Source organism: Merops nubicus, unplaced genomic scaffold (genome assembly GCF_000691845.1).
Source record: "Merops nubicus isolate BGI_N331 unplaced genomic scaffold, ASM69184v1 scaffold20012, whole genome shotgun sequence".
NCBI classification, from domain to species: Eukaryota; Metazoa; Chordata; class Aves; order Coraciiformes; family Meropidae; genus Merops; species Merops nubicus.
Window position 1 is genome coordinate 77,454 of NW_008591832.1, and position 26,423 is coordinate 103,876.

The 26,423-nt window shown below is 37.1% G+C and overlaps 1 protein-coding gene across 1 annotated transcript in view; it reads left to right on the forward strand.

The window, feature by feature from the left end:
• LOC103767858 (NADP-dependent malic enzyme-like) overlaps window positions 1-24,191 on the forward strand; it is a gene marked incomplete at its 3' end in the record, with an annotated part of 54,057 nt that extends 29,866 nt beyond the window's left edge. Inside the window, exons 4-5 of the mRNA XM_008934986.1 lie at window positions 993-1,154; window positions 24,088-24,191. Of these exons, the coding sequence (XP_008933234.1) occupies window positions 993-1,154; window positions 24,088-24,191 (266 nt within the window). The remainder of the gene's footprint in view (window positions 1-992; window positions 1,155-24,087) is intronic.
• Between the last annotated feature and the right edge of the window lie 2,232 nt (window positions 24,192-26,423).

The window sequence follows — 26,423 nt, forward strand, 5'->3', positions numbered from 1 at the left end:
ATTGGGCAATTACATTGAATATCATGTGTCAGAAAAAAAATGAATGATTTTTCTGCATTTCTGGGAATTGGAGTGATTGAGGTAGGAAGTCATCTCTGGAGGTGATCTACTCAATCCTGCTGCTCAAACAAGGTCAGCCAGGGCAGGTTACTCAGGGCTGTGTCCAGCCTGTGGGTTTTGAGTATCTCCAAGGGTGGAGACTCCACATGATCTCTTGAGAACCCATTCTAGTGTTTGGCTTAATAGTTCCCCACATAAGATACCTGATGACCTCTCTCACAAAAAAATATTAAATCTCCAACTAAAACGGCTTGTCACAGAGTAGGAGAAAAAAATTCTTGTGTTGTCATCTGCTTGCCATACTGAGCACTTCTGTCCTTTACTACGAAAAATCTTCCTTTTTAGCATAGACAGTTTTGTGGGGTTTACTGAGTTATTGTATTACTGTCAATGAAAACACTTGCTTCCTCATATATATAAGTATGATGGCATGTGTTATTTGTTTAGGGAAGAAGAAATACATCTTTGAAGGGTAAATACCAGTTGGCTGTAGACAGCCCTGTCAATAGCCAGCAGGAGTGGCTGGCTCTGGTTCTGCTGAAAATAGCCATGACAAAACCCAGGAGTCCAGGGTTCTCCTGTTTTTTTGTGGATAAGTTCCTTCCCTTCCTATTCTGTTTTCATACTGTTGACAGAAAAACGTAAGAGGGAACAATGCCAGTTCCCTTTGTAATACTAAATACCTCTCTTGAGTATGCTTGAAAGTTTTATATGAAAGTCCCATTTACAGTGAAGCAAGAGTCTAAAATAGTGTAACAAAACCACAGTGAAATACAATAGAACGATTCTGGGCCTTTCTTGTTCTATTGAGTTGTTTGTACCTGTTAGAATTGTTACATACACATTAAAAAATGATAGTAAGAAGGTAATGGAATACTTAGTACATACAAGCAAAGAAGTGATTTTTTTACTGCTTTCGTTTCTTCCTCCAGGCTGTTGTGGTGACGGATGGAGAACGTATTCTTGGTCTTGGAGACCTTGGGTGTTATGGAATGGGCATTCCAGTTGGTAAACTGGCACTTTATACAGCATGTGGAGGAGTAAAACCTTATGAGTGCCTACCAGTGATGTTGGATGTGGGAACAGATAATGAGGTAAACCCTTTTCTGAGTTGTACGGAGTATTAGCTGTTTCAAGGGAACTATATAAAAGTTGAATTGTAAAAAATTCTTTTTCTTTGTTGTGGTACTGGCTATAATTATGCACAAGCTAAGAAGTTGTATGGAAAAAGTCTCATCCTAATGCACAGTGTAGACTGTTGTTTAAGGCTCAAGTAATTAAGGATGCTGTTGACTGTAAAAATGTACTGCCTGCATTGTACATGTTACAAAGTGGTATGGGAAACTAGATCTCAAGAAGCGGGGGGTAATAGAGTTAAAAATACAATTTAAGGCAGCATTCTTTTTCCACTTCTGCTGCAGAGTTCCTCTGCAGTGGTTTCAGATGTGAATTCTGACTGTGCTCCATGTTTTGGTGAACAGCTTGAAGCTATAGGCAGATCCGTGCTGGGAACGCATGTCTACATACTTCAGCTGTACATCGACTTTAGCTACAGAAAGCACTGTAATGCTATGAGTATTCCCAAAATGAGGTTCTAGTGCTTTCAAATAAGTGGACCTGTCCCTTTTTAACTCAGCTTCCCATTTTTGTGAAGTGCAGAGATTTAAAGTTGTTTAAAATTGGCTCTGATATTTTACTTGCTAATTACTTGGCCCCTGTTCTTCTTTCCCTTTTCTTTTTTTTTCTGAAAGAATACTTGAATTAGTGACTCTGATTGTTGCAAATTAAATATCACCAGCAGAGTCATTATGCTTTAGCAGAAGTAAATGTTATGCTATAAGCAATGCAAATATAAAAGTTTATGCATGTTAAATATATCAGTGATTTATGTGTATTATAGCTAAATAAAGCATTCCTGTACTAGTAAATTTAGCTGAGACTCGTAGATTGTTGGGTTGGGTGTGTGCATCTTCAACTTTATCCACAAACCTCCACCCCTGCCCCACTGGGTTAATTTAGACAATACATCATGAAAGCATTACTGAACTGAGAAACAGCCTGCTACTCTCTCTCTCCATCCCTCAAGAACTCCCTTCTGAAAGAGGACAGACTTGCTTGTGAGGTGTATTAGAACACTCTAGCACGTAGACATATCAAATCACATACAAAACTCATTAGCTATACAATATTTTTTTCCTGGTTTGAGCAGCTGGGCCAGTAAACTAATCTATTATTGACTATTTCTAGGCATTTAATTATATCAGCTTCTTCTGATACTGCTGCAAGCTTTTATGGTTCTGTTCCACTGTAATTTTTAATTTTGCGTAGTCCATTATTTTCTTGAAAGATATCATATATGTACACACAAATAGCAAAACAAGCTTATCCATACCAGTAGCCCATCTTTCACATCACTGTTCTTGTCTCTAAACAATGGATTCAGTGTGTGTGAAAGAGTGGCGAACATAAAGTATTACAAGATGTATAAAATTGTGTGAGCTGGGGTTTGCTGAGGCTCTGAAATATTCAGATCAGGAGGTTGCCTTTTGTTATTTCACTTGGTAATATGGCACCTTACTTTAGGACCATATTATGAACTGCTTCAATTTAGTTGTACAGTGCAATTAGAGGCTGAACGTGTTTTAGTCCCCGGCCAGCCCAGTGGTTAGCAGAGCAGGACAGGGCTGCTTCTGTTGGGGTGCTTTTCATTCCTGTTGAGGTGTAGATCATGGTCAGACATGCACACACTGCCCAACAGTCTCAAAATCCCCAGCCAAGTTTACAGGAACGAGAGACCTTAAACTAAGTTTGAATGAATAGGGGGTTGAGTAAAAAAGTTATTTTTGTGGGTTTTTTTTTCAGTGCTGTAGCAGATACAATTAATTATATTAGCATACAGATCAGTGCCATTTATGCTTATTTGGGTTTTTGCAGGGGTGAGGAGAAGTCAGCAGCATGAGAGAACTCAGGGCTGGGAGTCATGGCTGGGTTATGGTCAACTCTAGAGGCAGCACAATTGCTTTTTCAGACTACACTTTGAAACGTAGATGTTTGGTGGCTTTTTCCAGTAGAGACTGGCCACTCAGATATTTAAGCATTTATCCAACAGCTGTAACTGGGAAGGAGACCTCTGAATTCTGTTGTTGGGTTATGAACAGGTGTGACTCTATTGCTGTACCCCTTAACTGAAGAGACCGGATGGGCCTGATAATATTCATTAGTGGGAGCTTGGGTGTATTCCATGGCTGCTTTAAAGCCGGCGTTTCAAGGGCACCAGCTGCCTTAACTTCTTCCCTCTAACACCCTCCCTGTCACGCAGCAGCACATCCCTCTTCCCTCCCTGATGCTGTTGTTCATGTAACCAAGGGAATGGGGCAAAGCTGGAAGTGGGCAGATTCAGGCTGGACATGAGGAAGAAGTTCTTCACCATGAGAGTGGTGAGACCCTGGAATGGGTTGCCCAGGGAGGTGGTTGAGGCCCCATCCCTGGGGGTCTTTAAGGCCAGGCTGGATGAGGCTCTGGGCAGCCTGATCTAGTGGGAGGTGTCCCTGCTCATGGCAGAGGGGTTGGAACTGGGTGATCCTTGTGGTCCCTTCCAGCCCTGATGGATTCTGATCTGTTTTAGCAGAGGACTTTAGAGCCCTTATGGCTCAATGGTTGGACTTGATGATCTTGGAGGTCCCTTCCAACCTAAATGATTCTATGATTCTATGAAATGGTTGAAAAGGGATCACGTTTTGCTGGCTAAGCTGGTTATATTAGGTCAAGCTGCTGTGGAATTGCATTGCAATTCCTTATCTTAAAAATCTAAACCACTTGGACAAATAACTGTATTTTTATGCTAAATTTTCTTATTCTAGCCAGGATTTTCCATAATAAGACACAATAGAAATCACTCTCATAACTTAGGCACATATAAATAATTATGCCGAACGTGTTTTTTGAAATGTGCAGATGTTTTCCATTTAGATTAGTTCCTTTTCCCTTTCTGTGGGGGCCTCAGTGCATTAAAATAAGTTTTAAAATACGTATTTTTGGCAACTATAATGTAGTTGTGCACAACCTGCAAGTTCTTCAGAAAGATTAAGTCATACTGTAAAGCACATTGCAAGAAAAAAACTTCACGAATTCTTATCCTGTATAGTGTTGTTGTGTACAGGACCCGAAACAGTAACTCTGAGGAGCAACTCAGTCAAATTCTGATGATTTTTAAAAGCCTTATTACTGTTAGTTTTAGCAGAGGTATTTTTAGCTGGAACATTATCCTACTACTCAAAAAAACAAAGAAAGAAAAGAGGCAAATAAAGCATTGTTATACAATTGCCTAGATAATAAGCAAGAGAAATGGCAGCTGCTTTCTTATGAGTAGAGAATGAGCTAGTAGAAAGACTTGAATGATCAAAGTAGTAAGTTACTTCATGCAGCATGTGGGACAGAGCATCCAGAAGTGGTGGTGACCACTGCCAAAAATAATATGCTTGTTTCCTAAGTCATTGACAAGTTAGAGACATGTAGTCACTGACAAGCTCTTTGTATCCAAAACATTTAAAACATTATTTGGAGTACTAGTGATACTACAGACCATGACAATCTCACTTAAAGTTGTGCCTTATGCAGCAGCCACATATTTTTCAGGTGTGAGGATGGTGCTTCTCACGTGGGATTTCAATTCAAGTAAAACATGCTCAAGCAGCAGTCTCCTTACTGATATGAAAGTGTTGGAAACCCTAAGGTGATGGGATCTCTGGATTTTGGATGTTCAACTAATGTTATAGAGGTGTATGCTAATCACTTTGGAATCATTAAAAAAAACAGATCGCAGAAGAGAAATGAATGATTGCCAAGGTAAAAGCAACTACAACCTAATGGAGACCTACCTGAAACACGTCCTCAGCGCTGTATGTGCAATGGTTTAAGGATGAGAGAAATAATCAAGCTGAATCCAAGGAAACATTTAAACATTAAAACATTTAAACATTATAATGTGAATGAGAACTTTGATTCTATGACTGTTTGTTACTTCAAACGCTATTAAACCCTTACAGAATAAACGATGTTGAGGCAAGCCTGTTGGTTAAAGATAAGCCTGGCTTACAGGGATGTGAAAACTGACAGTTTAAAGAAATAAAAAAGCAAAATCCAATAATTAAAATCAAATTCAAAACCTGGGTTTATGGGCAATAAAAAAGCAAAATACACTAAAGAAAAAAACACTTTATCGGTATTAATTACAAAGAGTAAGAATGAGATTTGTCTGCTGTTCCTGGTGCTTTACCTTAATGGTGGTACTTGTGGAAGTATTAGATTGTCAGTAAAAATATGGTAGATATTTTTTAAATATCAGTTTTATCTATCTTGGCGAGAAGTCTTATTCTCCATTTTATTGACAGCAAATGAATATTTTAAACAAAAGCTTTAAAAAATTGTCAAGATCCTTAAGTCAAAATGTCCAAATAATGCTTTGGCCAGTTCTTTTAAAATTACACTCTGGTAAAAGACTTCTGGACTATGCTGAGCTGGGCGGGGAGCAAGTACAGCTTTTCAGTTATATCTGGGATGAATTGAGAAGTTTAGGGAGACTGGATTAAAGTTAAGGAACTTATTTAAAATACAGTGGTCCTGGTTGCTGTAACCTTAGTTAAGGAATTGAGTATAGGCAGAAAGTTTGACTAATCAAAAACTGAGAGTAACATAAGTATTGCTGATTAGCGTGGGCTTATTAAAAATAAATCTATTCTAATGTTAAAGTGAGTTTATGGATTCTTAGGTTGACTCTTATTTTTTACATCCAGTAATTTTAATTCATACTGTTCCTTTTAAGAAACTGGACCAGAGAGCAAACAAAGCAGGGCTCCTGTGTTACTAGAGAAAATGTGATTTAAAACATATTTTTATGAGGAATAATAAAATAGTTGTGGTTTTGTGGTATATCAGAGTTCTTTTTTTCAGCTCTCCAATGTTTAATATCTTTATCAATGACTTGGGGGCAATATTTTTAGTGTCCAAGGGTCATAGATAAGACATGATTTAGTTAAAGAACTATTATCCAGCCAGAACAGGAAAGAAGTCTAGGAAGCCTGTTGGCTTGTGTAATATAGAAGCCAAACCAGTGGTGAAAGGGTTTCTTCTGACCATAAAAATCTTAATCTAATAATGGGTGCTTAGCAGAGGAATGAGAACTGTGTTTATTTGGTACCTTACAAGAGAAGTTCTGACAAGTTCAGGGCTGCCAGAGCAATCCTGGACTGATTGAATGTGTAAATTCAATACTGGCAGCAGCCAGTTGTGGAAGCTTTGGGAAGATTAAGTGTGTGTTAGAATTTAAATGTAAACCATTAACCATAAATTTCAGTGTAGGCAGAAAACATTTAACTCCTTTAAACAGTACTTTCAAGCAATGGGGAAAAGTCAAGACAACTACTATTGGAAGAACATTTTACATAGCTTCTAGCAGATGGCATCTTGGGGGTCCTGGAGCCAGTTATTTGAGAGCTGGGACAGTGGCCTCACACCAGCCATCAGGATTGCTCAGGTGTCAGAAGTCACAGAATCATAGAAAGTCTGGGCTGGAAGGGACCTCCAAAGGTCATCTAGTCCAACCCCCCCACCATAAGCAGGGACATCTGTGATATTTTCAGAGGAGATGGACTCAGAAATCTTTTCTTGTCCTGGGTAGATATAGTTAAATAGCTGGCTGGTCATGTGGAGAGAGAGAGAGGGAGAGAGAGAGATGCCCTCAATGTACAGAATAATTATGACAGTTCACATCTTGCAAATGTGTATCTGAAGCTGTTCTTTATTCATATAACTGTCAAATACAGACATTTAAGTGCTCAACTGCACAAGAGAGAGAAAAATGCAGGGCAGCTGCTAGGGCAGCTACTTCTCCTTCATCTGCCACACTTCAGGGACTTGTGAGCTGCTATTTCCAGTTATTTCCTGCATGCTTGCTTTGGAATATTTTTTTCCCTTAACTTACTTACTACAAGTATTTAAATGCAGGAATGTGACAGTTCTCACAGTTGCCCTAAATAGGCCAATAAGCGTGACTGGGCTGGCAGTTCTGACTGTTCTGGAGAAACAACAGGCATCCGTGGTAGAAGACTCAATCCAGTAAAATTGAGGTATAAATTCAGGCTCAGTTTTTTAACTTGTGCTAGTTATCTTTCTGTATTTCCCCAAATTATTTCTAACTGTCATAAGGGCAGATAACCAGCCTTCCAAGATGCATGACTTTGAAAAATAGCTGCCTCTGACTGTGCAAATGGAAACTGTTGAGAAAAAGTAAACAAACTGGTTTTTATTACTCATATTTGAACCAAAATAGAAACCTGGACAGAAGAAAGCTGAGTATAGATAAAACCTGAAATTTCATATTTTATCAATCTAAAGATATAAATGTATCCAACAAATCACGTAAATTATGTACAGCAGTAGGGATTTATAAATGTCAAATTTTGCGTTCATATGTAGATGAGTGTCACTTTTACACATTTATTTTTTTTTTTGTGTAGTAAATGTTTTACAGGATGGTTATGCTCTCTGAATTTAAAAAGATCCTTTTGCCTTCCACTTGAATGATGGTTATTAGAACTAGAGGCAGCATTTCAGTGGTAGTTTTATTGTAAAATAGTAGTAGCATTTCCTGAACTCTATGAAGAGAGATTGCTCCTGTCTATATAAAAAGGATCTATTTTTATATCTGATGCATATATTGGAATCTCATTTCTAGGTTATATTCTTCAGTGTGTTCCCTAAAAGTTTTGGGTATTTCTGAAATATAAATGATACTGTGTAATCAAAACAGGAGGTTTCTAGATAGCTTTTCATGTAGTTATGTTAAAATGTCTCTGACCAAATTAACGTGGTCGACCAAGAGAGGATTTCTTCCATGTTCCACAACACAGTCAGGCCAGGGAGGGTGCTCAAAGGTGATGGTGTGCCTCTCTAATGCTGAATTCCAGGCATGAAAATTTGTAAAACTACTGATGGAGTAAATCTTCTGTGGCTTTTTTATCATACCAGTCTATACCATTCTGGTAGTAGATAACTGCACTCTTCTTTACAAATTAAGTTGTTTTTTACAAGTGGAATCATTTTTCCCCTTTAGAGCTTGCTGCTATGTCCTTCTTTAGTAGTACACTGCCAGCACTTGAACAAAGGAGAAAATACATGAATATTTCTTTTTCCTCCTCTTTCTCTGCTTCCAGTTGGCAAGAATGTATTGTGGTAGGATGTTACTTTTCCTAGAGTCAATGTCATGAGTCAGTTTTTATTTTCTCTTTTCAGTGTTCAGAAGTACTGAAAAGTAAAGGCATTTCTGAATTACAGTTCTTTCTAGCCTATCGTGCAGAAGGAAAAAAACCCACACTTTTTTTTTTTTTCATTTGAGGGAACTGGTAGTCTTCTTTTGAATCTATTCAGTTATCTGGAGTGGACTGAATATGCGTTAGAGGAAGGAATGGACAAGTACAATCTGTTTTCATAGATGTGTCTTCTAAAATTTGTGGGGTGTTTAGTCATCTCTCCATTTTGTTTCAGAAAATTGTACCTCTAAAATAAATATGGCATCACCTGTACCTTCTAAACATTTGTTATTTAAACAACCAGGACTGCAACTGTGCCAGCATCTGCATTATACTTGAAAACCTAAAGAAGCTGGGGAAGGGATGGTACTTGCCAGAGCCACCATTTCCCCTCTGTGCAGGGCCCCCTGGGTGATGTGCTTGAGTGGGTCACAAGTATCTGACAGCCGATGCTTTTCAGTAATTTTTTTGAGAGCTTTCCTTACCTTTTCTTGTGCTTGAATGTTCTCCTAGTGAATAGCTGCAACATGTCTGGTAATACATTTACAGCTTTAAAGTTCCCAAAGTTATTTTGGCTCAGTATTTTACTCAGACATGTTAAGAATTTGTAAGTGTAATAATAAATCTAGATTTACCATCTGGCTATGTTTCTGCTGTACACTCCTGATTTGTTATTGACATATGTCGAACTCATTTTGACTAAGCTGTAGTTCACTTTTTCTGTCCAAAGATATTGCTTTACATTAATCTGTTCCACAAATTCCTAGCTTTATTCTTCTCAGGTACAGAGTCTTGTAAGCTTGCCAGGTTGGGTTGTCAATAGAGCACATAGAAAGTAATAAAACAGACGAGGAAGAGTAAATGAAATTACAGGCTTTAGACAACAGACAAGAAATTACATTGAAGAAACTTGCTTCAAGGCAAACTTGAAATAAATAGAAAAGTAAAAGTTTATGTATATGATCTTGTGGTGTATTGTATATCCAAAGCAATAGCTTGACAAGCCTAGTCCACTCCTAGAAGGAAATATTGATTGAACTTTATTAAACTTTATCAGAATGAGAGGGTATCTTGCACAGTTTTTTTGTGCATTCTGTTGAATGTACAGTTACTTTAAAATTAATGTAATGTGGTAAAAGAAAGTTAACTATTTAATGTGAAGCATCTATATTTAATAGAAAAATTAAATTGCTGCCAGAAATGCTTCAGATTCTGGGTAATAGCTTTTAGGTGGCATATTCAGTGAAGGACACAGTTAATCATGCAGTCATGAAGTGTACATACTGAAAAAGTAACTAATGAAAAATTAAAGGAAAACACCTGTATTATATTTCTATATTCAACTGGAGTTGAATTTTTTATTATTAAATAGGAGTTTTTATTTTTATTATTACAGAGGAGTTCTAGCTAGATATTAATGCTTTATCCATTGTGCATTAGAAGCATATCATTAGCAAGTACTCAGGTATTTTGGGCTTTTTTACATACAACTTATTTTATGTTTTCTTCATGTGTATTTAGAATTTCATGTTGGCCTTTGTAAGCCATATGTCAACACTGCTCTTTTTGTCTTATTAATATTTTCATAGCCTTAATAGTTATCTGTTTTTTGTAGACATGAGGTGAGTATTTCGTAGGATGTGATAAACTTTATTTTTTCTGTAGAGTAATATGTCAAATATCTCCTTTCTGTTACAGTCCACTACAAACTGTAGCCCAAACCTCCTGTACTCCAAGGATTCACATCTATGGGATGTTCTAAAACCAGTAATAAATAGTGTGATAGACTGGTTTTGGGTTTTACTTCATGTATTTAGTGGAGGGCAATTATCATTTAAACACTAAAGCTGACTCTAGCACTTTGGAATGAATAGTCAGTATTTTTTCACTGTGGATCAGGAGTTTCTGACTGTGTTTCCTGTGAAGCTTCTTGGCCTCCGTGTTGCTGAGCTGGTGCAGTACACCCTGGGATATGTGGACTGTCATGGAGCCTTTCATACATATTACGATAGTGAGCAAGCAGGGGCATGGGCGTATCTAACAACAATTACTTCTTCCACAGATGTTATTTGGAATTTTAATATTTCAAAATATATTATTTACTGTCAAGTAAAGGAGTAAGAAAAAAACCCAAACGTGCAAATTTCTGTCAGAATTTCAGAATGTTACCTCATTTTCAGTGAGTAAGTGACATTTGCATTGATTATTGCTGAAGCTGGTGTTATCTAACATTGAAATTCTTACCATGATGGTAGTGAAAGGTGTGATTAAATGAATACTTATCCAAGGTCATCTTCTGTAGCTTGTTAGAATTCTTGTTCTGTGTTCTCTTGCATGTACTAAGTTTTTTTTCACTTATTTCGACAATACAGATGTGGGAGAAAATGTAATTTTTCGTGTGCTTTTCTGAATCTTGTAAAAAAATTAATGTCAATTTTGATATATCAGATTATTTTATTCTAGTACAGACATTATTATGATTACAAATAATGAATCAGAACAACAAAAACGTGTATCTCCAAAGGTCTCTCTAACCTGGCATTGGTCAAACTCTTTATAATATTTGGTCCCATTAGATTGCATCACACAAAGTTAGGAAGTATTTCTTGAATAACTTACTATTTATAGCATGAGGAGAGGAGGAATGAAGTAATACAGAATTCTGCAGTATTGATTTATTTCTATTTCAATAATCATAGTAAATGCTAGTTATTCCTCTCTCAATCTAGGTGCTTATTCAGATTTGGCATTCATTTATGTGGAAGTGTTTGTGCACATACAGATATGTCCATTACATCATGCATAGAGTTAATATATCTGGCCCGTTAGAAAATTCCGTATTTTCACAGAGTCCTGTCATCAACAGAAATGGTAAATTATTACTGGATGTAGAGACCTTTATTGCACAGAATATTCCATATTTTGGAATACTATGTTTTATTTGGAAACCACATTTCGTGTTTCACTCTTGTGAAATGTGTCAGTCCGCATGGTAGCTTGCATCTGACTTCTGTCTGTGCCTTCTTTCCTCCATATGTTTCTTTACCTTCTGTCGAGATTTATTCTGACATCTATTATCAATTTTCACAGACTTTTTTTCCCAAATACATCCAATGTGATCTGTGCAGACATGCTCTTCTGACATGATGCATCAAAAAATGCTCATGGGGAGTACACAGATAACTTCAAGAAGGTAAAAAAAAGAAAAGCACATAAAAGCTTACTAGCCAAATTGTTGCTGTCTTTACTCCTTAGGAAAGGAAAATGTCTTATTCTTCACTTCTGGCTTTTCTGCTTGAGCCATTAAGAGCTTGAAGTCCTGCTGAGGTGGACCTCAGCTTTGACTGAATAGCAAGGAAATAAATGTTAACAGTTAAGGTTATGTTAGGTGGCCTTAGTGCAGTTCAGTAACCTTCAAAGAGACCCCTTGCATCATGATTTTCTTGGAAGGAATCAGAAAGCAATTTGCTGATGATGTGTTTTACATTATTATTTTCATTACTTTTAACAGTGGATGTTATATTTTACAATTCACTTCTTTGTTAAAAATGTAAGAATCAAATGTTAATTTTTTAATGAATACTCAATTAATAAATTTTCTCATTTATACTTCAAGTATCTCCTCAAAACTGCATATGGCTTTAATCACAGAGATTTTTTTTTGCCCTCTGTAGACTAAAACCCTTTCCTGAAGTGACTGCAGCATGTTGTTGAGATGGTGTTCCAGGGAGGGAGTCTTGAGAGTCCAAATTTACCCAAGATACTGAGAGTTCCACTGTTTTTCAGTCTTTCAAAGTCTGCCTTTTGAAGAATCTTTTGAATTTGTCTTCTGTTTTGTCCATAGTCTTCTGCATTTTTTTGTTGTTGTTGTTGTTTTTAAGTACTGTTTTTTTTCTGTTTCTTCTGCCTTACGCTGTATTTCCTTGGTTGTATTAAACCTTCAGTGGAAGCCTCTGTATAAACGTCTCATCCTTCTTATGGGATATATTCGACTAATTATGTATGAAGAGAGCTGAAATACAAGACATTGCTTACCCCTTTTATGAAATATTTGTGTACAAAGGGGAACAGCATTTCTCACCATATTTAGAGCTGTTAACTGTTTTGGCTTATTTGCAAGTGTGGAAAATCATTTGCTATTCCTTCCCATGGCCTTCCCAAGGGAATGTATTACGTCACTTCCCTTGTTTTCATTTGGATGCTTTTCTCATGTTTTCTTAGGCATGGCTCAGCAGCTAAGAGTACCAGTAGTTTTACCAACAAAACTCAAATATAAATGGGCTTGGCTTTTAAACACTTATTCACTTTTAATATTTTTCTCTGTTTTATAATATGTACACTATCAGCATTTTGTTTGCTGCATTGACTTGTAATGGGGTTTGTGTAGAAGGGTATTCTGTGTTTACATTACTACTACTATAATGCTTATCTCCTTTTGGCCTAATACGAGCATGAAGAATATCTTGATCCACTTTTGCTTTCAGCAGCGAAAATACTTACAGTTGTTTTTAAATAAGTAAAAAAACAGCAGAGCAAATTCTTATTTTTTTTTTTCCGGGGCCTTACTGTTGTCATTGTACAACAAAAGGTTACTGCAATTTTTAAAACTCATCTAATTGTTCTAGTACAATTAAATTAGACTTTAAATTTCGTATTATCTTTTTAATATGCATGTCATGTAAAATAATATGTTATGTATTTCAGCACCAGACTTAGATCTACCATCATCCTATACTGCCTCTGCTGAAAGTCCTTTTACACTTTCATAAAATACTAGAGGTTAGTGTTTGCAGTCATCTTGTAACCATCCAGCCTTTCTATGTTGCTTGTGTACTAAACCCAGATCTAGACTTTTCTAGTACACCTGCTTAGGCAGCAATATTTTTGCATGTTCTCTTTTTCTCTTTCCCATAGTTAAGGTTCAGTGGAGTGGATAATGATAATGCTGTGCTTGAGTTGTTAGTCTTGAGAATCTGGGGCCCCATCACCAGACCATTTGGAGGTAAGCTCCAAATGACTGAGAAAGAGATGCAGAGTTTGAGTCATCTGAACCTGAGCTCATCACCCTAGGCTAGTTGTATGAAGAGGATCAGACGCTTCTAATTGTAGAGTAGCTGTCTCAAATTGGTCAGATGAGTTGTGTTTTAAAGTTATCCTTTCTTTTTGCCTGTTGACTATAAAAAGAATTAAGACTAGCTTAGATTTTGAAATATTCAAGTTAGATAACATGAACTCATACTCGGTTTGCACTTCACTTGCCTCTCTCTGCATCTGACATTGTTGCTGTGTGGCTCAGGAGGCTTTTATAGAGATTAAAACTTGTTTTTCAACTTATGTCAACCTCTTATTAACATTCTTTTTATCTTTGAGAAATGCCATTCTACTGCTTAGTGAGTGAGAAGACCTCCAGAGTTGTTAGTTACCTTTGATCCATCCTCATCCTTTAAACTTTGTCATTTTGGCTAGGAATATATGGTATTCCTTTTCTGAGACTGTTCATTCATTTTTATGAAATATGCTTTTTATGAATATTGCTTCTGTGAAATATTCTATTCCATTAGACCATGGAAAATGTGCTGAATCCAGGTGGTGCTTCACATGTACCAAATAGTGTATCGGCAATGATTTTTAAGACCTGAGAAGTTGAAGAGGGGAGGGCTTTCGCAGAAAGAACATAAATGGTGACACAAGATTTAAGTCTCAGTTTCAGCTGACATTAGAAGGAATGAGCTGTGTACCAATGTTACTGGCAGTTCTGTCAGTCCATTTCATTTCTTCTTACTTCACTTTTCAGCGCAGGGGGATCTATAAAGGACAGGAGAAATAAGTATCTGGAAATGCTTATTTTGGATAGCATGCTTGAATATCCATAGACCAAACTGATGGCAGACTTTCTTTCAAGACATTATTAGACATTTCCAAGTCTTCATACTCAGAAGACAGCAACAGATAGTATTTGTTTTGATTTGCTTCCATTCTTTCTGAAATAGGAACCACTAGCTATCTGCCTTCTCAGCAGTTTGACAGGCAGTGGAGAAGACAAAGAGGGAATGAGCCATAAATATAGGTGGTATCACAAACTGGGATAAAAAGCATCATTTGTGCCTCCATAGAAGTTAACCTAATGTCTGCGACAAAACATGTCACCTGCTGACTGTAAAGGTGCTCTTAAAAATGCTGGTCCTGCACTAGCAGGTCTACTTCATGCACAGAACTACTTTCCCCTTTTTAATTGTGGTGCTAGGACAGATAGATGAGATGTTGACATCAAGATAATATCACTAGATTTGTTTAATGATTAATTGCCAGTCAGTCAAATGAACATTGTTGATGTAAATTGTTTATGTAGGAAGAGGCCCGACCCATTTGTCTCTAGTAAAGAAAATGGCTGAGTGTCAGCACAGGAGACGGGTATGTTAGTGCCAAAGATACATTGACCATTTGGGAGCAGCTTATGGAAGTAAATAAAATAGGCATAAGTTTAAGGTCACAACAAGTGATGGATATTTATAGTTTTAGGTGAATGGAAAAAAAATTCAAAACAAAATATCAGAATTGTTACTGATAACTGGTAACGTAGGTGCTCATAACAAAGAACAAGATTTTAAGTTTTGTTGATGTGTACATGTTGATATGTTAAAATTCTTTCAGTTAACTATGTGATGGACTTGATACAGGCTTTTGGGTGCTGTCAAAATGTGTGACATGGCAAAATATTAGCAAACCCGTTTTTATTAATAGAATATTAAAGATTAATGAAAATGAGATCTTTAAAACTTTAAGTATGTGTTATCTCTGTCATTTACCAGATGAAGAAAATTTATTAAGATGGCATTCTTCTGAATACTATTACTTAATAGCAAAACTTTACTGATCTTCCAAAAGAAAGTCTTTGCTGTTCTCAGATTCACTTCATTGTTGGTGGTTTGTTGTTTGATTTATTTTTTTTTTCCCCCCCTTTGGTCTCGTTTTGAAAGCTGTACGACTCCTTGCATTCAGACATTTCATCTGGCCATCCTAAACAAAATTTGGAAGTGTAAGTGGATGAAAATAAAGGGAGGGATGTGGGTTTGATGTGTTCAAAGTGTTTAAGCCACCTCAAGCAGCTATATCCTATCATAGATTCTTGTCTTGATTAAGCTGAAGAAGATAATTTATGAAGATATCTACAATCCTGGTAACTTTGGAGGAAAAGGGATAAGTAAAATATCTCCAACTTCATTAAAAAGTTTCACAGAGGCTAGACTTGTTTTTAGGGTATTGTGTAGGCTACTGTGGATACTATTTTAGTCCTTCTTAAACATTACTGTTTGACCACCTTCTGTTATTTATTATGAGCTCTTAATGCTGTGTAAACAGCTTAATAAAAAAAAAGCTTTTATGGAAAATAGTTGTCAGGGTCAGGGGGTTTAGGAGATTTCTTGTTAGGTGGTCTGAAAATTATATTAATAAAATACAAGAATTCTCAGATTTCTTTGCTTTCTATTATTTGTATATTAAAATATTGATGATTATATGCAGCATAATCTGCTGAAGTCTTAAATGCTGTTGGATTCTTTAGGACTATTGTTTACTCAATAGGCAAATGATTAAGTTTTTCAAGAAATGCCACTGGCATGCAGATAACCATTTGTTTTTAGTTTTACTGTATGAAAGAGTTATGCATCCTGAAATTGTGTCTGATGAAATGTTGCTCCGAAACCGTGGTTCTGAGTGTCTTCCAAGTTCCAACTCAAATTACAGACATTTGTGGAATTGGCATCATCCCTGTCCCCTGCAGACAGATGTTAACATCAGGAGAGTTCTCTGAGACTGTTAAAACATTATGCAGAGTATTTATCCTGCTGTTTATTTTGTTTTTCTTAAAATATACAATGAATTAGGCTTCTCTGATCTCATTACTAACTCTGCTAGGCACAGTTCTGGCAGCAGAGCATGCTAGCCTGAATTAGCATAGCAGTACCACCTTAGACATTGTGGTGAGCCTCTTTTGTTGCAAAATTGTTTGTAACCTCCTGAGGAAAGGGCAGAAAGCAGTACTCAAGTGGGTTATGTCTAAGGAAGAGAGAAAAATTTGTGGGGAGAGGAGCTGGCTGTTGTCTGAGCTCTGTTAGTGGGAAACTGCACTTTTCAGGCCTTGTCCGAATTGCCCAGGATGGGGTTTTCTCGTGGCTGGTTAGGACCAATGACTCTTTCTAAAGGCTTCTTCAGCCCAGGCATCCTTCAGCCACTCTGGACTTCATGATATTACATGAAAGATTGAGGGGGTTTTGCTCTTATTTAATGTATAAAGCTCTTTCAAAAGATAATTGTCAAGCTGAGGAACTGGGGGAGTTTTTTAGCGTAGTATCACAGCCAGAAAATATTAATTGAAATAATACCTGTAACTATTTATGTGCAATCACATATTTCTGTCTATGGACAAAAACACAGGCTATAGTCAGATGAAGAAGAGTTAGAAAACCTCTGGTGAACTTTACTTAAATTTATCTGTGGTCCTTCAAACAATTAATAGGGATAAAATAAAAATTTCAGGGAGGTTATGCTCTGGCTGTACCTATACAGCTTTCTGGCACCTGCCGGGAGGTGTAAATTCAGCATTTTTTAAGAGTTTTGCAGTAAAGACCAAACAAAACAATAAATGAAGTGTGTTAATGTAGATATGTTGCTTGTCTCAACTTAGTGCTCATTCCTGGAGTACAGCTGCCTCTGTACTCTACCCACGGTGTTGAGTGCCCTCTTTGTTCAAAGCATGACATTATGTTCAGGTTATCACAAGTCACAAAGAAAATTAATCTTTCTAAATGTTTTCTGTTGTATAAATTAAGGAAATACCAAGATTAGAAATTGTTTCCTCTTCCTCCTGGTAATCAAGTGCCTTAGTAATGACCTACTTGGCACAGCTGCTACTCAGTGTGGAAGTTAAATGTAGATTTAAAACAAGGACCTGATGCATCCATGGGGTGATAGTACACAAGCATGGTACTAGGAAAAGAACTCTAGTGCTATCAAGATCAGACTAACAAGGACTTTATGATTTTAGTTTTCAATATAAAGTATGGCAAAATATACAGTTAGTGTGTCTATACTGTCTATTATTTGTAATTTTCAGAGACAGTCCAGAAGAGAAGTTCAGGTATCCCTGTGGGTTCCAGGGCACTGGGAATGGAAAAGTCAGTCTAGAAAGAAGCCTCCTTTAGGCATATGCATCATTGGTGAGCACCTGACTGTAACTGGTGTTGTGAGTTTCAAGTGCTCAAAAATCCTGAATTAACACCTGCAAATCATGAGATAAACTTCTGATTTCTAAAAAGTATTATATAGTTTCCAGTATTTTGGAGATAAACTGAGAGAGTGACTTAGATGTACCTAACAGACTCCAACCAGACACAGCACTGCTACCCCCACCTGCGCCATCAACAGCCCTTGAGCTTTTCACCCACCACTTGATTCAGCAAGCTGACTCGTGGACGCAAACACTGATGCATTGCCTGACTCAGAGAAGAGACAGCTTCTTGAAAAATCAGGTGCCTCAAGAGTTTGACTCCCTGGGAGGGCCCTTCTGGTACCCATGACAAGGGAAGGAGGGATGCAGGTGGAGCATGCCATGTGAGAAGGGAGGAGGGATGTCTCTTGCTCAGCACACAGCCCAACGTCTGCCCACAGCCCCTGCACACCGAGGCCTTCATTTGGTGCCACACACATGTGCTGGAAGCAGCCCACAGAATGTCCCTGGCACAGCCTTGCTCTGTGGAGTGACTTGCTTGGGGACACGCTGTGGTCATTTCATAGCATATTACAAGATTCCTTCATGAAGCATTCTTTCCAGCTCTTAGAGTGATTTTTAATATTTTTTTTTTAAATTATTTTGTTATTAAAGTTTGCTGGAACTGATAATTTTTCAGCTGAGTAAAGCTGTCTGCATGCGTGGGAAATGACTAGAATATAAGCAGTGAGGTTCAGTAAGCAGTCAATGCGACAACTCGTAGTTCTTCAGGTTAAGAAATGAGTAAGCTTCCTGAGTAGAGGGCAAGCAAGGGATGTAAAAGTCAAATTGACAGATAACCTTATGAAAGGAAGGAACATGTTGGATTAGATACGTCAAGCCTGTCTTCAAGGAGAGATAAATGAAAATGTCTAGTGTAGCTGTGCAAAACAATAGGATCACTACGCATGTGTGGAAGAGAATATACTTCCTATATTTTTTAGCACAATCGTAGGTTATTTTAAACAGATTTGGAAATACTGTAACTTCTTTCCTGTTACATTAGGGTATTGCTTCATCAAAATATTAATAAATATTTCTTAGTGTCTCAAAAATGCATACTATTCATTGCTATTAATTTTTTTTTCCACAGAAATTGCCCTCTCAAACACTGTGTTTGAGACTGATGACAAAGGAACATTATGAATCATTATATTTTGAATTCTTGACTGTTGCAGGTCTAGAATTTTGTGTGGACAGACAATAGACAGTTTTCAGTAATGTTAATTATAGTACCACTGTTGACTGCCTACACAATATATTTGTCTCTCAAGTACTGGCAGCCGCTTGGGTTTGGCCAGTCCAGCATAGTTGAGCTCGACTTTTTAAACTCATGTCCAATGTGTGGGGTTTTTCCTCCTTTTTTGTAATCCTAGAAGGACCCATTGTGGTACTCATTCTTTGGGTCCTGTTCTGGGAACTTTTGTGACATCCTTTCCTGTGGAGAATCTCCTGGAAGAAAATGAGGTGCAAATAGAGGTGATGTCTGCCATTACCTCTCTGCTGGGGATGTCCAGATAAGTGTTGGCTGAGACTCCCAAAGATTAATTCTCTTTCATTTGGGGAGAAACAGAGGATAAGGCCCCATTTTTTCTTGTGCAGGAGGCCCCATTGCAGTTTTCAAATGTGTTGATAAAGGTCTAGTCTTTAGATAAGAGGGGACATGATCTCTTCTTAATAAGTATGTCATGGAGCCAATGTAGTTCAGAGAAAACAATTAAAAAAATTCCTTAGCTCTCTGATTATGAAACTTCTTTTTTGCAAAGTATTATACACCCTTAAACCCAATTATCATCATTGTTACTTGCAGCATACAGCACATCTGAAGCTCAGTTAGCATTTTGAAACAGAATCTGTTACATGTTTTAAGGCCATAATCCTGTATTTCTGACTTCAAAACAGGCTTATTCAAAGGAAAAAAAAAAAAAAGGCTTCCTAGTCTAATATAAATCGAAATCTTATACACGCTTCCCAACGCCATTAAAAACACTTTGCAGCTGTAAGCAGTTCTTGCAAGACAGAAAACTGTGATTCAGCATGTTAGTGTTTGCAGCCCAAGACTTTAAACGAAGGCAGATTGATTACTGAGTGATTAGTACTGATAGACGCTAAAGTTAAGTCCAAAATGTTGATGTTGTTTCTGACTAACTCTTTTACTGGAAAAAGTTTCACATTGAGTGAAATTTCAGTGTTGTGTAACAAAAAAAATAGTTTGAAATGTCTGACTTTCCTCCAGAACAGGAATTCTCCCATGCTCACCAGCCCTTCCTCAACCTGTGAAAACTGAGACAAGAAATTTACAGAAAGAATTTACAGTGTAATAATACAAGAAAATATTAACACTTTAAAAATGGCAGAATTTCCCCTGTTTTCTAGGTAATTGTGTGCCCTGTTAGACCAGTGGTACTCTAAAATGTGTTTCATTTCTGGCATGTGGCATGTCTTTGTCTCAAAGCTCCTGATGTCCCATACAAATACAGTTCTCCTTTAATTTTGTAACTGTAGAATTGGAGGGTTTTGACTTTTTAATGACATGGGGTGAGTTGCTGCTCTGAAGCATTACTGTACACCAAACACTTTATAGGTGGGACTGAGGGGTTCTGGATGCTCTCTGTTGCCATATTTATGAGTGGAAAGGTTCAGTGTCTGGCAGTTTTTGTCCTCACATTTTCCATGAAGCTGTTCACTAAAATATGTATCAGTTCCAAAGAAACATCTTGGTGCTAAGTTTGAGAATAGATGACATTTCAGCATGTTTGTTCTCAACTGATTAAATATATGTGTGCAATTTTCTGTTTCTCTCTGGTTTGGCTTTTGTAGCTAAATTAGAGCCAGGTGCACAGCTCAAGCCTTGCTTGAACTTTGATGGTTTGCTGATCTCCTTACTATAAGCATGCACAAGTAAGATGGTATAAATGGCTTGCCTTTTTCTTAAAACCCCAAAGGTCATTACAGTTTTAATATGCTCAGGTGGTGCTTCAAAGAACCCTTTGTTATTTTACACAGCTAATTCTGCGTAGATCTACATGATATCCCCAGTACCAGAACCTCAATTAAGCCCTTTTATTCTTCTAAAACCTTATTTCTGTTAGAGCTTGAATGTACTGCATTGCTAAACATGAATGTTTTAGAATTATTTTTTTTTTAGATTTAATTGTGTCTAAAAGTAAACTGGCATCAACTTTTTCAGTTTCATTTAATACACATAACAAATCCACTAACCTGAAAAAAAAGCAGTTATGTTTTGAAGGAGATTCGATTTCCAAAAGAACAAAACAGAGTTTAAGCTTTGACAACAAGCTGGGGAACAAAAGAAACCCAAGTCATTGAGGAAAAGTACCTAATCATCATGTCAGCTTGACATACTTGATTGTAGGATGGAACTTTCTTTTCAGTAATCTGTTCTGAAAGCCATGAAATAGTTGATAGCAAATGTTAATCTCTCAAGATGTGTGAACCCTCTAAAAAAAACCCAACCACCACAGACCCGGTTTGCATGGTGTTGACCTGAATAAGGGGATAATGTGCTTAAGCAGCTTATTCATTCTTCAGTGCCCTATGGAAAGGGAGCAGCTCCACAATGGTTTGCCACTCAGGGCTCAGACGTGACCACTGTTCTTTTCACTTGCTGAATGTTTCATTCTTTTGTCTCCGCCCTGGGTTTCTTCATACGTTGTTCCAAACAGGGCTATAAAGGAACTTTTTGGGGCTATTTCTTGTCGAACTGTAACATTTGTGAAGCAGAATGCACTGAGCTGTAAAGGAATTTTGAACTCTGGGTATATAGCTGGCCAAGCTTTTCATCAGAGATGTGTCACTGAATTAATTGTCTCTGCTTGCGAGGCTTCCCAGGCTGGATGTTTAAACATAACCCAGAAACATTGTAGTAATTGTTTTAAATATTCCACATTAAATTTCAGCGACAAAGGTACATGAATGAATTCATGTAGTAGTCTTGTAAATGGAGTTGTTTGAGAGTTGTGGGTTTTAGCGTTGGCTATAGATTTAAATGCTCGCAGATGTGAAAGAAGCAAAAGTGACAAATGGAGTATAGGAGCCTGTGTTTCAAGGGAGACCCGTGCTTTGTTTAGCACTTTTTAGATAGCATAACTGTGGCTAACTGTTTTTCTTGAATTTTCACAGAATCACTGCCCAACTTAATCTCATTTCTTGAAGGAATCAGCACGAGTCAGTCTTGACAGTTTCCAGCAAAGTGTTTTGGAAATGTGTCTTCAGAATTTTAAGTCTTTTTTTTCTTTCTTTCTTTCTTTCTTTTTTTTTTTCATCTTGATCATTGTTTTACAAAATGAAAAAAAAAAAAAAGACATTGATTAGCAAAAAAAGCTTGTAGAAATGTGTTAAAAGAGCAAATCAATTTCAGAAGAAGAATTATGGGAGCTGGAAGGGGGATGAGTTGCTTATGCTGATTGGACCATGGAGCATGCTGTATGCTTGCACAGAACATGGAGCAGCAGAAGCCTACTGGCATGGAAAGCTGAGGTGGTGGGATTTTAGAAATGGGATTGTTGTATCTGAGCCTTACCGTGATGCTCCTGCCACTCCCCAGTCCTGCTTTCCAGCCTTGCCTGATCCGTCTGGTGGGAAGCTTGAGACAACTCCCGCAGGGTTTCCAAACTTGTCTTAAGATTTCACAGTGCTCAACAGTTCATTTGCAATTCCTGTGCATTTATCTCCTGAAGAAATAAAATTATCCTTCATCTGTCAGATTTTCCTGAGGTCATTTGAAATAACTAGGCAAACTCAAAAGGGAAATGAAAAAATAATTCCAGAAAGAGTTCCTGACTACAAAGTTGAAAATGGTTATATAAAAAAAGGGGAAATTACTTTGGAAGATAGCTGATATCAAGCTCTTGCCAATTTTTCTGCCAGTATCTGCTATAGGTACATAATTATAATTTAGATTTTGCTGCTAGAGTATGTAGAATAATGTAAATACAGAGGTAAATTATTTCTGCCGATGAATATGCTACTTAAACTTGAATGATACATAACACTGGTGAAGGGAATAAATAAAATATTTATAGTGTAATGACTTCACCTTCATTTACAGAGTAATTTTAATTTTGAGCTTTACTCATTCTCCAGTTCAAACAGTAGAACTAACAACTTCTGAAAGTCTGTAGGTAATGTATTAGAAATTGCTTTGAAATGGTGATGAATTTAGCACCGATTTTAGAAAAATCAACTTTTTTATTTTTTTAAACATTCTGATGTGATATCTTTAATTTTTTCATGGAAGTAGAGAGAAAAGTGGGGGAGAAACACACCTCTGTCTGTAGGTCTGCATCAGGGTCCTCCCGGGGGAGGCAGAATACCACCAAAAATTTTAAGTTTCATACTGATTTAAAACAGTTTTTAACAGGGGCTTGTGGCCTGGTGGATTTTTCAGTTCTACCACATAGAAAAGCTGTGAAGGGAATTTAGGCACTTCTCTAAAACACAGAATTCAGATTTCTGATTCCCAGCCTGAAGAAGCTTTCCAGCCTTTTTGCTCATTGAAGGCTTTCTCTTGGAAGAAGTGGTGGTCTGTGTTTTTCTTTATTATGTTTTTCTAGTTGAAGCAAGTGTATAAACTTCTGCAGCCTTCTTGGTTTTGCAAATTGTTTTTGGATGAAAAACGCTTGGTCAGGATCCTGACTGTTTCTGCAAACTGTTTGGGTGTGTGTGGGAGGTTTGCACATGGGATATGATGGAGAAATTAGGTTGTTCATTTTCAGAGACTTGTGAAAAATGGTAGCAAAGATGGTCATTACATATGAGCCATGGCAGGGCCAGTGAAAGTGTTGAGACCACAGTATTGCTGTAGCTGGAGTGAATTGTCAAAAGTAATTGCAAAACATTTTGAACACATTTAGTAATTTGTAAGTCATAAATTGGAAATGCAGCAGACCAAAACAAGACTACATCAGACCAAAAGAAAACTTCTAGTAGCTTGGAAGGAAAAGGTCAAAAGCTTGGTTATGTTTTGACATGCTGAATTTTAGAAAGCACATTTTCTGACTATCATCTCATCAGTGCAGTTGAAATGATGGACTCTGGGAGAAATCTGTGGAATTTGATGAGAAAAGTAAAGAAAATGGCCTCTTTAAAATGTCAGAGCACTGTCAGGATGTAAAGGAAAATGAGAAAAGTACTGGCTAAAGCTTTAAAAGATACTTTTGAAACCTGACTTCCCAGAATAAACTTTCACTTTTTCACTTGGAAACAATACACTTCCTTTGAGGCGAGGGTATCCCTTTTCCTTGATACAAAAGGGTGTTTCTTTAATCCCTTTGTTGCATTTCTTCAGTCTTTATATAGAGGTGGATAAATGGATATGGACTTCATATGCTTGGGTTGATCCTCAAACCCTGTATTGTTGTCTCCTTTATATTAACTTTGAGTGTACTAATAAAACTTGCTCATATAATAGTTCAAACATTTTTTTTTTAACAGGCATTGCTGAAAGATCCTTTGTATATTGGGCTGAGGCACAAGAGAATCAGAGGTCAAGCCTATGATGATCTTCTTGATGAATTCATGGAAGCTGTGACTTCAAGGTATGTGATATATCTGTGCTATTCATTGGTGAATTCTACTGTGAACTTGGGAGAAATAAAAGCCAATAGCTTATGAAAGAAAGACAGAGTTGTTAGATTCCTGACAATTTTTATTTTGAGTGTAGTATTGTATAAGTTTATAACTTGCTGAACTACGTGTTTTAATATTGTATGTATTTTATGAATTCACTTCATGAGTGGTAAAATTCATCTTTTGATGGGTGAACTAGTTTTTCAAACTTTTTCTTTGAGATTTTAATTTTTAAGTATTTGCCTAATAATTTTCTATGCCTAGTGCTGTGCCTATGTGATTTTCTCTATCTATGTAATTTTATATGTGAGAAGTCAGCAGCCTGAAAGATGCTATCATACTTGGCAACCCCTGCTTCTGCCCCCACCAAAACCATGACAGGACTAAGCTTTACATGTTTTGGTTTTAAATGTCATGGTATGGACCTATACCAAGACAGCTCTTTTTCTTGCTTCTTTTTTCCTATACAGAAAGTAGTTAAATTTATTATTAGAACATGATGCATGAAATAGTTCTTTTCACATGTCAAACTACACGTTTGCTCATATTTTCCTTGTTTCTTAAAATATTTGGAGTTCTAGCCCTGCATTCAATGTGTATACCTAAAATAGCCCAAGTGCCAGGATCCTTGGCAGAATGTGTTTTCTTCATCTATACCCCAAAGCTGGGGCTGAGCCGTGGGGCCTGGAAGTAGTTTCCAGCTCCTCAGTCTTAGCTTGTGTCCCATCTGTGTTTTGACTCCATGTTGGGACCTTACCTGGACGTGCACAACCTCTGTTCTTTCTGCCTTGCTTCCTGTGCAAAAGAAACTTGGGTGAGCATGTAGTACTCATTTCTTTGCCTGAAACATGTATTCTTTTGAGTGCTCTTTCCTATCATCCTCAGTTGGCTGACAGTCCCTTGTTCATAGTCTTCCCATGGAAGTTGCTGGTTTGGCTCTACACTGGAATGTTTTTGCTCCTCTTCTGAGTATTACCTTTCAGATAAAATTGATGCATTCTCACCCTTGTAACAGAAGGTTCAAAGCATTAGAAATTGCTCCGTGGACCATGTTTTGAGAATCTCTAACTTAATATGCATTCACTAACTCATACTTTCTTTAAAAAGAACCGCAGTTCTTCATACTGAAAGGAGTCATCAGAGTCAAGCAGAAGATTATCTCAATAATGTTTGAAGGTCTGGTTGACATGCTCTTTTTCCTTAAACATGTTAAAAAAAATGTAATTTTGAGCAGTTTTGAGCAATTTGTGTTTGTTTGACCTTCTGAAAGATCATTTTGTTCTCAGCTAAATCTGTCATGGTGTCATTTATTTCATGTTTAAAGTGGAGCACTTGGAAATTATAATTCAAACTTTGTGTGGTTTACTTGTGAATTGTTTTAGCTGTAGTATGACATCTATATCAATTATGATACTCATTTACTAAGGCGAAAGGAGAAGTGATGTTGTTAAATGAAAGTCAAGTCCATTTGCTCAGTAATTTTGTATGTTCCTAAATTCAAATTTATTTCATGTGCTGCTGGCAGGCTTAGCACTTGCAGCTAATTCTGGTGTGGTTGGTCTGATTCTTAAAAGTGCAGGTCATAATTTGCTTTATTGTGTATTATTTTCCCTTGCCAACCATTGCGGCGATCTAAGTAATTGTATACTTTGGTTAAATGTTAGTTATCTTTTCTTTGTGAAAGTTTTTCTTATGGTTCTCCTCTTCTCGCTTTTCTTAGCTTTCTGCAGCCTGTTTCACAGAGTGATTTGCTTTGCTAACCTTTGATGCATATTTAGTCTCTTACATTTTAGGTTAGTCATATTTATTGTTGGTTATGGCCATGGTACTCCAGAAGAGGCTTTCTTATTTAGCATTGCCTAATCAATTCTGAGAGTAGGAGAAGTTTTGGGGAAGTCTGGTGTTGCATTTTCTGTACTTTTTTGGAGTATTTGTCTCCAAAACATACATATCCATGAATATCATAAAGCACAAGGCTATTGTGTATTTTTAATAAGCCAATTTTTAAGACAGGCTTTTAAGATGATGACGAATATTTTAAAGTTGGAAAACTATAGTAAATACCTATTTTATATCTTTTTCACACTCATAATTCTCCAGAACAGCCAAATACTAATAGAAGTGAAAACCAGGTTTTAGCAGCCCTGCCTGGGAACAAGGAGGAGTAGGCAGCTGTGTGAGGCAGTGCAATTTGTACAGGC